Source organism: Dryobates pubescens, chromosome 26 (assembly GCF_014839835.1).
Source record: "Dryobates pubescens isolate bDryPub1 chromosome 26, bDryPub1.pri, whole genome shotgun sequence".
NCBI lineage: Eukaryota > Metazoa > Chordata > Aves > Piciformes > Picidae > Dryobates > Dryobates pubescens.
In genome coordinates, this window is record NC_071637.1 from 4,350,600 (window position 1) to 4,362,586 (window position 11,987).

The 11,987-nt window shown below is 53.3% G+C and overlaps 1 protein-coding gene across 1 annotated transcript in view; it reads left to right on the plus strand.

Moving 5' to 3' along the window:
- The window catches only part of JPH2 (junctophilin 2), a 34,010-nt gene extending 25,826 nt beyond the window's left edge, over positions 1-8,184 (plus strand). Inside the window, exons 4-6 of the mRNA XM_054173660.1 lie at positions 2,982-3,745; positions 4,572-4,669; positions 6,293-8,184. Of these exons, the coding sequence (XP_054029635.1) occupies positions 2,982-3,745; positions 4,572-4,652 (845 nt within the window). The 3' untranslated portion in view covers positions 4,653-4,669; positions 6,293-8,184. The remainder of the gene's footprint in view (positions 1-2,981; positions 3,746-4,571; positions 4,670-6,292) is intronic.
- The last annotated feature ends 3,803 nt before the right edge of the window (positions 8,185-11,987 follow it).

Genomic DNA, 11,987 nt, shown 5'->3' on the forward strand with positions numbered 1-11,987 from the left:
ACTTGGGAGCTTCCTTCTGTGACACTGAGCACTGAGGGATTAATAAATAGGAAGTGTAATAGTAGAGGCAGCATTGTGGATGTCATTACCTTTCCCTAGACTGTGTTAGCTACAGATGTGCTCTTGCTGGAAAACTTCCCTTTCCAGAGAGGATAGGAGATAACAGAGCAAAAAACAAGGAGCCAAATGCCTGCATTGTTATGCTGTCTTTCCTATTATCTGGCTTTGTCGCCTGGAACAAGTGCCCTGCTGAGGCAGGATCAGAAGGGACCTTCACAGTGGCACAACTGGGGGTAGAAGCCAAAGGCTGACTCCTGCTCAGCAAAACCTGCTGCCTGTGCCAGTTTAGTCTCGAGGTAAGGAGAAAGTTCTTCACAGAGAGAGTTGTTCGCCATTGGGATGTGCTGCCCAGGGAGGTGGTGGAGTCCCTGTCCCTGGAGGTGTTCAAGAGGAGACTGGATGTGGCACTTGGTGCCGTGGTCTAGTAGTCACGAGGTCTGTGGTGACAGGTTGGACTTGATGATCTTCGAGGTCTTTTCCAACCTTATTGTCCTAATTCCCGGTACTCATCCATCTTGCCCTGCACCTACCAGCTGGGGACATGGTGCTAGAGGACTGCCCCTTCCTCCCCACTGCCTAGGTAGGCCTGGGAGCTGGCTTTGAGTGGGGGAAGCAGCACAGAGCCTGGGCATGGGCATGAGCCAGCGTGTGGCACTTCACTTAACAATAGCTAAATGTCGCTTGATCCTGACATAAGCCCCCAGCTGCCACTCACAGCTCCACACTCACCCTTTGCACACTGGGGTATTTATAGCACAGAGGCAAAAGAAACTGCAATTCCTGATGGGAGATTTTTGACATCCAGCTAGATTATTTTTTTTCCACCCATGGCAATTGAAGGAAACAAATGAAATGGTCTCTGCAAAATGCCTGAAGCAGCCTGGCCTCTGCTCCTGGCTCCTTGGGAGCTGAAGCTTCTCACTGCTTTTATGCAGGGCTTCTCTTGGTCCTGGCCTCTCTCAGTGGCCTTCTGAGCTGCTGATGCATTTTTCTTCTATGATTCCTCTAAATTCCCTAAGTGCACAACCAGGGAAAATGTCTCTTCCTGAATTACTCACTGTCCAGCACCAAAGAGACTAAAGTTCATCCTTGGATTTTATTAGGACTTGGAGCTGCTGGTCACATAGCCAGGACAGCCTGGTAGGGTTCTTTCTTTCCCCCTGCTGTCCTGGCACAGTCCCTGCAATGTCTGGCACAGGGCAGTCTCAGAAAGCCTCGTATCTCTGATAAGTACTGAGCCTTGGGCTTCGTTTATTATGTCAACCCTAACAGCCTAGAGGAGCAGGGTGTAAGCCAAAGCCCTTGCTGAAGTGTCATGCTGGGAGGTGAAGGTGGGGAGGTGAGGCTGGAGCATGGGAGCTGTGCAGTGCCCTGCAGGCAGTTGGAGGTTTTTTGGTGTGAATTATTCAGAAGAAAGCAGCAGGAGAGAGCAAGGAGCCTGGAGTTGCAGGCAGCCTATTTTAAGGAGTCTGAACAACTGTTGAAATGGCTTCCAAATAATCCACTTGCAGACAGAAATAAATGGCCCTGAATGGGTTTCCTGCTGATTGACAGGAGAGTGCAGGCAGGGCAGAGCAACTAAAAGCAGTGCCTGCTTTCTCCCCACTGCCCCTTCTGAGCAGGCATTGCCTGCGTGGGCAGGAGGTAGCAGTGTGCAAATCACTCTGCTGATTCATTAGGGGGAAAGAGCAGCAAACCCAATTTCCCAACCAGGCTCAAGTCCTGAGGGCAGAGGAGATGAGGGGAGGAACCACAAGGCAGCTGGGGACAGCATGGCTACAGGCTCCATTCGGGAGCACAGAGCAAGCCCTGTAAGCCTGCACTGCCTCAGCATCGCTTGGATTCAGCAGAATGAGGCCAAAGCCCCTTTGAAAAGAAGGTGCTTTGCTGTTAAAAAACTCTGCCTGGTGACCTCATGCTGCCCATAAGGTGCATGCTCCTCTTGCTCTCACTTGCTCTGAGCATTGTGATGACAGGCAGGGACCCCTGTCCCAGTGCAGGTCCCAGAATGCAGAGCACTGTGCAGGGTTGTTATCCCAAAAGATATTCCCAGTTGTTCAGTGCTAGATTTTGCTCAGCCAGCTGCCCAGCCTGATGGATAGCTTTGGTGTCAGGCTCTGGCTGATTTCTCCAGACCCTAGTTGGGCTGCAATTTGCTTTGCAAGCATGGCCTAGGGTTCAGAAGAAGTAAAGATGTAATGATAGGTGAATAATTGAAGGGCAACACTGGTAATAGATGACAGCACTTACCAGTCAGCATGGGACATGAGGCCAGAGTGAAGGCAAGAGACAGCTGGTGTGATGGTGCCAGGTACTTTTGCTGATGCTGTGGGGCTCAGTGCAGGCAGGAGGGCTGTGAAGCTACCACCCCCCCTCCATACATAAGAAGCATGGTTTTCCCATCCTGAGGCATGACAGGCAGATCATTTGCAGATGCTGCCTTTCCCAAGGAGGCTGGGCATCCCCTGTCACCACTTGTGAAGTTGTCACACTATCAGTCACCAAAGAAGCAACATTGAAGGGTTTCTCAGACATTAAAAAAACAAGTAACAACAACAAAAAAACACCTGGATGAGGGCTGGACCCACTTCAGTCCCAGAATACCTCATCTGTGTGACCACAAAAAGTTGGGCTGCAGACTTTCAGCGTTTCTTTACCGTCACGTGTAGCTCCCTGCCTGCTCCCCCAGCTCTTCCCAGCTGGACAGCATGGGGCAGGGCTCAGAACCTCTGGCTACTTCTGGAGGGCATCCCCCGTGGAAGCAGGCTCTGGACTGGGAGGACCTCTTCTCCTTGCCTCCAGCCTTGGCCCTCCCGCAGCTGTCCCCAAAGCCAGCGGCACGCTGGTGGCACGGCGCTGGAGCGGGACCGACGTCCCTGCAGTGCCGGGGCATCTCCTCACCCCAGCTTCTGTCTCCCCAGGCCCCGAGTACCAGAAGCGCAAGCTGCTGCAGGAGATCATCGAGAACCAGGAGCACGCCGTCAACATGGAGGAGGAGGCTCCGCGGCCCGCGGGCGCCCCGCCGTCCCCCACGCCCCCCGAGAGCCCCCAACTCCACGAGCAGGACGAGACCGGGCGCCGCGCCAGCCCGCCCCCCAGCCCCGCCGCCACCCCGCCCGAGGCCAAGCGAGCCAAGGCGGCCCCTCGCCAGGACGGTGCCCTCCGTCCGGGCAGCTGGGCAGAGGCAGGCGGCAGGGCGGGCGGCGGCAGCCCCGCACCCCCCGAGAGCGAGAGCCGGCCGGCTTCGAGGGGCTGGGCTCGCCCCGCCGAGCAGATGGAGATCGGCCCGCTGCAGCGCATGGCGCAGGAGCCCGACGTGGATGTCGTCAAGGGCTACCACAGCTACGCCGTTCGCACCTCCTCCGTCTCCCCCGTCGAGGACTATGAGGAGGAGCCGCTCCCCGAGCCCGAGCCGCCCTCCCCGGAGCGCCGCGGGGACACCTCCACCCCACCGCAGGAGCGGGAGGAGAAACCGACGGCCAGAGCAGAGGCCAAGGCGGAGCCGCCCCGGCCAAAGGAGCTGAAGCAGCGCCCCAGCCCCGAGCGCAGGGCCGCTAGCCGGGCCGAGCCCATTGCCGACAAGAAGACTGAAGCCAGGGCGCTGGGGCGCACGGAGCACAAGACGGGGGCCAAGCGGAGCCCGGCCCCGGCGGTGGCAGCGCGGGAGGCGGAGGACGGCGAAGAGGTGACATGGGGCAGCCCGGGAGGCACCCCTGGGAGGCATCATTGGCTTTTCGTGGGTTTCTTTTTCCCCAGGAGGTGTGGAATTTCCCAAAGAGATGCAGAGCCCACGGCTTCGGGGGTGCAGAAAACCCCGTGTCTCTTTTAGGGATCCCGGCTGGAGGAGGGTTTTGGTTTCCTTCCTCCTGCCTTCCCAGCCCGGTGCTGTTCCCACCCCCGTTCATAACCCCCGCGATGATTTTCCTCTCTGCACTACAAACACACTTTCAGACGCATCCCTCTTTCAAAACTTGAGGAAAAGGGCATTTTCTGATTAATTTTTTACACTCTTCTCTCCCTTCCCCATCGCTTTGGCTGCCAACATGGATCTGGGAAGTTGGAGGGGGAAATGTAGAACGGGGAAAACCGAGTGGGGTTTCTTTTTTACCTGTTTCTTTTACTTATTTTCCATTCCCCCCCCCTCCCCCCCTAGGGGCACATTGTGAGGTGAAAAATGGCAACTTAGAAACGTGGGTGAGGTGGGGGACAAAGGAGTTGGGAGGAGCAGCTTGGTGTGGACTTGGCAGTTTGTGTGCCTGCAGTTGGGGGTCTCCTTTAATCTGCCTTAGCCTCAGAAGAAACCTGATTTAGCCTCCTTAGAATGAGGTTGTGGGGAAGAAATAGAAGTATGGATTGATTGATTGATTGATATTCAACTAGTCTATGACTGGTTAAGTGTCTTGAGTTGGGAGGGGATGGTTCTGGTGGTTGTGAACAGCAGAATTAATTTGTGCCTCTCTCCCTGCCTTGAGCTGTGGTGTGTAATGCTGTGGTTTGGGTTTTTCCTCCAGGGACCTAACACAATTGTGATCTGCATGGTCATCCTACTGAACATTGGTCTGGCCATCCTGTTTGTCCATTTTCTGACATGATGTGCCCCTCAGACAAGGTAAGGCAAGCAGGGGGTACCTCCCTGTGGGTGTTTTGGGGTTGACTGGCTTTACTGCCACCACAAATCATTCACTGATGAGGAAAATGCATGGGCATTACCTCCATAGATGCAGTTGCCTTCCACTGAGTGTTGAGATTCTCAGTAAGCCTTTATCTGTTCTAAGAGAGGTTTGTGGAGTAGTTTTCAGTGGAGAGGTCTGAAGTCTTTCCCTAAAATCACTTCCTCAGAGTTAAAAGGCTGAGCTTTGTCAAGCAGATGCATTCCCACGGTATAGATTTGCCTTCCAAGCTGGATGGACATAACTTCAGTAGACTTCCAGTGCAAGGCTGTGTGATGGTAAATTTTAGATTTGTTTGAGCCTTAACTGGGACTTAAGAGCTCAGATGGGGGCAAGGCTGAGAATCCCTCCCCCGCTCCCCTCTCCTCCCTCCCAACAGAGAGGAAAAAGAAAGGGAAGGAGCAAATCCACTAAGAAATAATTTGGAGTCGGCTTGGAAGTAGAGAGGTAAAGAGTTTTCTTTAAACAACACATATATATGACAATAACAGGTAAGGCTCACAAGGGCAAGGAACAAGGATGGATGGGAGGGAAAAAAACCAAGAATACAGAACCAGTCTTTCTGAAGGGGTGCAGAGGCAGCAGGGAGAAGGATCAGGCCCAACCACGTGGCAGAGAAGCAGGAAGGCAGCTGCAGTAGCTCTTGTCCAGGAAGGCAGGAGCCAAAAAGAGAGCTAATGATGGCTGCTATGTCCTCCCTTTTATACCCTAGCTGTGCAGGGAGGGGGGAGTGGAACAGACTCAGTTTCCCAGGGGGAAAACGCCCTGCAGGGAGGGCGAAGCACTCGCAAGCCCTCCCCTCCTTGTTTTCAGGCTGTGTGTTAACCCATCACAATTCCCATGGTATGGATTTGCCTTCCAAGTTGGGTGGGCATAATTTCATGTAGATTTCCGGTGCAAGGATGTGTGATGGTAAATTTTAGCTTTGTTTTCTTCAAGTGAGCTGCAAGGACCATCTCCAGTTTGGTCTTCCCTGGCCACTGCTGCCAGGCTCCTCGTGCAGTGCAATATTTTGTGGCACTCAGCACAGCGAGGGGCAAAAACACAAAGAAAATGTGAACCTCTGAAACTGGCCCTGGTGCTGATTCTGCCACTGTTGTTATGTAGTTGTGTTACCAAAGGTAAATAGCAGCTGAGATGCCTGACTAAGGTTAAGCTGGAGCTTGCATGTGACTTCCACTGGGACTGGGATGAGGGTTTGCATTTGGATTTGGTGGCAATAAAGCTTTGTGAGATTTCTTGTGCTAGTCAGGTTCCTGCACACAGGAATGTGTCATGGGTTAGCACAAGATTTCTGTTGCCTTGGGCTCAAATACTGCAAAAACCACCCCAAACCCTGTCAAGGCTGAACCTGACTCTTGGGCCTCATGTGAGCATGATGTGAGAGGCACTTCCTAAGATCCCATGAAGGTGTCAGGCTGCCTTCCTGGGGCATAAAAGAACTCCCTTGGGCACTGCTTTCTGCTGTGTCCATAGTCCCCACTCAGCTTGCACAGCCAGAATCAAGTATTGGTGATTTGTTTTGCTCCTCCTTGACTCCTGTTCCTTTGTGTCTGGGACAGGCATTGCTGCTGATGGAGACCACAGACCTTGGTGGGGATTAAATCTCAGCCACCTGGAAGCACCTAAGAGGAGGACTTGAGATCCCGAGGTTGCACTGCAAACATCAACTTTAAACGAAAGTGCCCGAAGATGAGTGCAGTCTCCCTGCTCCCAGGCTGTGGCTGGCCTCTGTGATCTCCCCAGAAGAAGCCAGGGTTTCTGCACTTCAGCCTCCTTCTCTTCTTTCTGTAAAATAGCAGTTGCCTTAAATTGTTCTCACCGAAGCCATCAACTGTCCTGTCGTGCCAGGGATGAGGGATTCTTCTGTAGCTGTAGGAAAACGTGAGAAGGTCTCATGTGTGCACACTGATGTGTTTTTGTAAGTCCCTTGGTTGACTAAGTGCCAGAGACTTCCCAAAGAGTGTCATCCATGGCATGGACATGGAGCAATACACAGCAATCAAACTGACTTGTGAGAGCCATGCCACGACTAGGGGTGGACGACGTCGCCCACCGTGCATGGAAGTCATCCAGAGGGATGAGCAAAGTCTTGTCTTTCCCTGTCTCCTGGAGTTGTTTTCCACGTAAGGAGGACTGAAAGGAGGAGCAAGTTGTAGTTGGGCTCGCTGAAGGGTAACCAGAGTCCTGCCCATGCCTGCCAAAGTGCCACAGATGGGGGCAGTGGGTGGGGGTGCCAGGGCCTGGCTGATCCGAGGCTGTTTGTGCGTGTGGGGGTGCTGCGGGTGGGGGTGGTGCCCGTCTTGGGGCCAGGCACCATCTGAGCGCTCTCCTGCCCCCAGCAGTGCTCTGCTCAGAAGAGTCCTGCAGTGGGAGACTTCCACTGTGTCAGGAGAGGAAAGGAGGGAGCTGAATTCGTGCCTGTAGCCCTGTCTCTGCCAGGGTTGTGAGTGACAGTGGGACGGAGGCACGGACTGCAAATCCCTCTGGACGCCCGCAGCTTCCTGCCCTTGGCGTGGGCTGTAGGGGGTTCCTGGGATCTCTGAGCAGACTTCCCAGCTGGAGGATGCAGGGTGGATGCCATGGCAGAGGTTGCATTATTCCCGAGAGGCAAAGCGGAGCTGAGACCCAAGGGGCTCTGCTGTGGTTGGGTGCTGGGCTCAGAAGCACGGAGCAGCCGGACCTGCAGCAGTGGCACAGCACAGTGGGCAATCCTGGCTGTGGTTCTTGTGTGCCAGGCTTAGAGGACTGGTGGGTTTGCACCGATTCTTCCCAAAGCTGCAGCAGAGAGACCTTTGGAAGGAGATGTTTCCACCATGATCTGCTCTGGTCCTCAGCAGCATAAGCTTAGAAAGTCAGCACAGATAAGTTAGGGTTTGGTGTGAGGCTGAGTGCTTCGGGCTTGTTTCTTCCTTCTCCGAGCGGTGTGCATTTTCTATCCTCTTTAAGATAATCAGAAATGTTCTTTACAGTTGGTTGTGCACCTCTGTGTATCCTGAAATCCCACAGCACAAGACTGGGCAGGAAAACCGAGGGACTGGGAAGAATGGGAAGATGATGGCTCGGGATAAAACCAGCTGCCCAGTCTGCTCCAAAGGTCAATCTGAAAGGATTTCAGAGGTGGGGTGGCAGACAGGCAGGGGTTTACACTGACTGGAGACACAGGGCAGAACCTGCCTAATTTATCTGCTCTAATCATGGCATGAGAGAGTGAGAATCATTCAATACTTTTCTTTGTGAACCAAGTTTATTTTTTAACCTTACTGAGCTCAGGAACGTCGCCACAGTAGCGAATCCGTGGTGTTAACTGTGGGAGAAGTGAATGTGATCCCTTCCTAAGAGCCATGTGGCTGTAACCAGTCCTGAGAAAGCTGTTGCAGCGTCATCTACACTCCCAGAGTTTAGCAGCAATTTGCTTCTTTTCCTTTTTTTTCCCCCTTTTCCCTTTTTTTTCTTTTCCCTTTTTTTTTTTCCCCCTTAAGTATAAATGTTTTGCATCCCCCAGGCTCTGCTGCCTTTGATGTTTTACCTGTTTGCTGGCGCTGCCTTGCCAGCTCTGCAGTTTCCAGAAGCCAACTGCTGTCGTTAACCACCAAGACCGATTTCCATTGAGAGACCTGAGGGGCTTTTATTTATCGCTAAGCACAAAAATGAGCTTTTTGAACAGTGCTAAGGTAATTTCCCCCCCCCACTCTTTCCCCCCACCTCTTTGTTGTTTTGTTTTTTTTTTATGCATGTGATGTGCACTCAGTGATGTGCTTTCCTCTTAGCAGCCTTCTGAGAAAAGTAGATAGGCTTTTATTGCGAGGCAGAAACACATCCACGGCGTGCTGAGCTGGGGATGTATTCACACACACAGACACTTAGCCCCGGAGGGGTTTCATTTTCTTAGATGCAAGCCAGCAAACAAACAAACAGATGAATAAAGAACAGATTTACCTCAAACTGCATGCTTTCAGAAAGTGCCTAGGAGGTTGTGTTGTACTTTTCAGGTCTTACAAAGATGCAGATACCTTTCACTCTTCACCTTCCTCACAGACTTTGCAAGCTGTTTACTCCGATCTGTGTACTGCTGTCCAGAGTTTTCTGTCGGTTGTTCTGCTGGATTATGTGCAATAATAAACAGTTATTTGCTCACTGTATCCAGCAGGTTTCTTGCCAGGCTGACACACTCACTGCAGTCTTAAAGAGAGAGTTTGTCAGCACGGGCTGCAGAATTTCCCAGGTGGCATCTGGGTGGCTTGTGGCTTTGCCCCAGTGTCTGTGTCAAACTCTTGCAGCCTTGTGTTGGCGTGGGGTTCTTTGCAGAGAGCTGTTTTCACTTACTGCCTTACAAAAGTTTAGTGGCAGCTGTTTGAGGGCATCTCCAGCTTTGTGAACCAGCCTTGTGAGCTGCCTTCATGCTGCCCTCTTCCAGAGGTTGCATGGGGCCAGGAGGAAATGCAGCTTGCTGGCCCAAAGCCTGCCCAGGCAACGCAGATGGGACCTTTGGCTGCCTACTGACCCCAGGACAGCTGCCAAGTTCTTCCAGGCCGTGCGTCACTGCCTGCTCCCCAGTGCCACAGTGCCCCTGGGCTTGGGGAACAGTGGTTCTCCTCTACCCATAGCCTGCCTTCTCACTCAGCCCCCTGAAATGGCCAAAGTGAGAGGCAAACCAGGCACGGGGACAGGAATATGGGAGTTGGGGGAAGAGTGATTTATGGGGAGGATGGGAGAGCAAAGGCCAGCGGCAGCCCAGGGGCCTGAGGAATCCAGACTAGCCACAACCTTCCATCCCTCTTCTATTTCTGGAGTGTCACACATGAGCAAAGCCAGGCTGTGCGTGGTGCCTGGTGGGATGCAGGCTCAGTCTGCATGGCCAGCAGGGGCTCCTCTGGTTCCTGCAAGACACAAAAGGTCTCGTGGCAGAAGGCTTCATGCTCTGGCAGAGCCTGGAGGAGCTGGGTTTGGTGAAATGATGGCTTTACTCCCCTCTTAGCTTGTTTTGCTTCTGGTATGGGAGGAACCAGCAGCATCTCATTCATGCAGTCACTGGGAGGAGACTGGGGCCACGGGGTAACCAGAGCCCTTGGAACCTCATAAATCTCAGGCTGATGAATGGAGCAGATCTTTGGCCCCTGTGTGGCAGAGGCAGTGGGGAGGGGGGGTGGGTCTGCTGCTGAAGCAGCAACACATTGCTTTCAAAAATATTAATAAAGGTGAAACTAAAAGCCTGCCCCTTCCCCAGGACAGGGGTCACTGTGCTGGTCCCAGGGGTAATGTCCCTCACCCTGCTGCTGGCTGCGTGTCCCTGGGTGTGGGCAAGGAGGTGACTGACACCTGAGAACCAGGATCAGGGCACTGGCCTGATCCTGTGACCGAAGGGCAGCAGCCTTGGCCTCCACAGTGCGAGGGAAGGTGCAACCTGAGCCCCCATGTCCTTTGTGAGTGATCTGGCCAGGCACAGGGACAGCCACACTGCCCTCCACTGCCCTTGCAGGGCATCGGGGCTCTCGGGAGCAAGCCCCTCTCTTGGCCCTCACCTTTCCATAAGAGGAAGGGCCAGAGCTGGGGCAAAGGTGGCAGAGGAGTTGCAGTGCTCCTTTGTGGCTCAGGAGCCAAGAGTGGGGCTGGTGCCACACCACTGCCTTTGCTGGGGAACCTTTCCTGGAGAAAGCCGAAGCAAGGCCGTGGGGGTGTTAATGCATCAGGGGACAGCCACCAGGACCGTCCCAGGACCTTCTCCTCAAGAGGAGAAAGCTTTGAAAGGCTTCCTCTCTAGTTCCATTTCCGAGGAGGGGTGAGCAGCAGCCAGTGCACTTGTAGCATCCTCTGTCTCTCTAGAAACAGCACACTCAGAGCACAGCTCACAGGGTAGTTACTAAGGACAATTCAGCAGTTATGAACCACAGATTGTCCTTAATGCCTCTGCCATCAACCATGGCTCTGGTTGCAGGGTGGTGTTTGCTGCTTTGGTGGTCCTCATGTCCCTTTTTTAAGCACTTGCTGGTGTTTTGTGGGTTACTCCTTCCTGTGGCCCTGGGGCAGGCTGGTTCCCAGGGTGCTGGCCAGAGGAGAGGCTTTCCCAGAGAGCCATCAGCTTGGCCACGCTCTCCTCTGGCACAGGCTGGCATGGGTGCCCAATTTCCTCCCTCAAAGTATCTTTACACCTCCCAAATCTGGAGACAAGGTAAGAAAACAGCTTGGCTGGGGGTTAAACTGAAGGTTTTTGGTAAGTTATTTAAACTCCTGTGTTTTGCAGGAGTACATAACCCTTGCTGGGCACCCATCCATGCACCACATGGAGGTGATTGCTTTGTGACCTCTACCACCAATACACTGGGAACAGCCAGATTCAGGTAAACGTGCTGAGCATGCCGTCTCCCACACTGGGTGTCTCTGCTACATGCTGTGAGCTTCAGCCAATCTGTGGCTGGTTCTCCCAGCCCATAAATCTCACTCATCCCTCTCCTGCCAGCCCTTCCCCAAGCTTCTGCCCCCTCTGTGCCCCTCTGCTCTGCTCACAAATTCATCCCCCCTCCCTGGGACTCTGCAGCACTGCCAAGTCCCCCCAAAGAAAGCAGATGACATTTTACCAGGTCAGTGAGCACTGGAAGGGCTTTAATTAAGAGACAGCCAGGGTAGATCAAATTGAGGAGCAGCTTCAGTGTGGTGAATGATTTAGGAGCAGCAGATCCTCTCTTCAGTGGCACATTTATAAACCTGCAGCCTACGCAGTGCTGTTGAGAGCAAATAACTGCTGAGGGTGAAGTGCAGCCTCAGGCTATAGAAGCAGGGTGAGGTGTTGCAAAACCATCCAGGCTGCTTGAAGCTGGGGGGGGGTTGACTTCTTCTGAGGAGTTACAGTTTTGAGCCAGACCCAGGATGTTCAGAGGAAGTTACAGTGATTGCTTCTCATTCCTTTCTGCTGGTGATTCATTCCCCAGCAGCACACCACTGCCTGTCCTCCCAGCTAGCATCTCCTTAGCAAGCTGAGTGCTGACCTTCCACTTCCACCTACAACTCTCCCAACTCCTCCTCCCCACAAATGTTAGCATAAGTGTGGAGAGAGGGAGCAGGAGCTCATTTCTCATCTGCAGAGCTTAATGGCCTGCTGCATTTGCTGGAGATCTCGTGGTGCTGGGGGAATTTATCTGCCAATTACTTCTCAAGAAATAGGAAAGGGTCCTGCAGCACTTGGCAGATAAGGGCAGGAAGGAGAGGAGAGAGCTGGGGTTTAATTGAATCCCAAGTATGTTGAGCACAAAATTCAAAGCT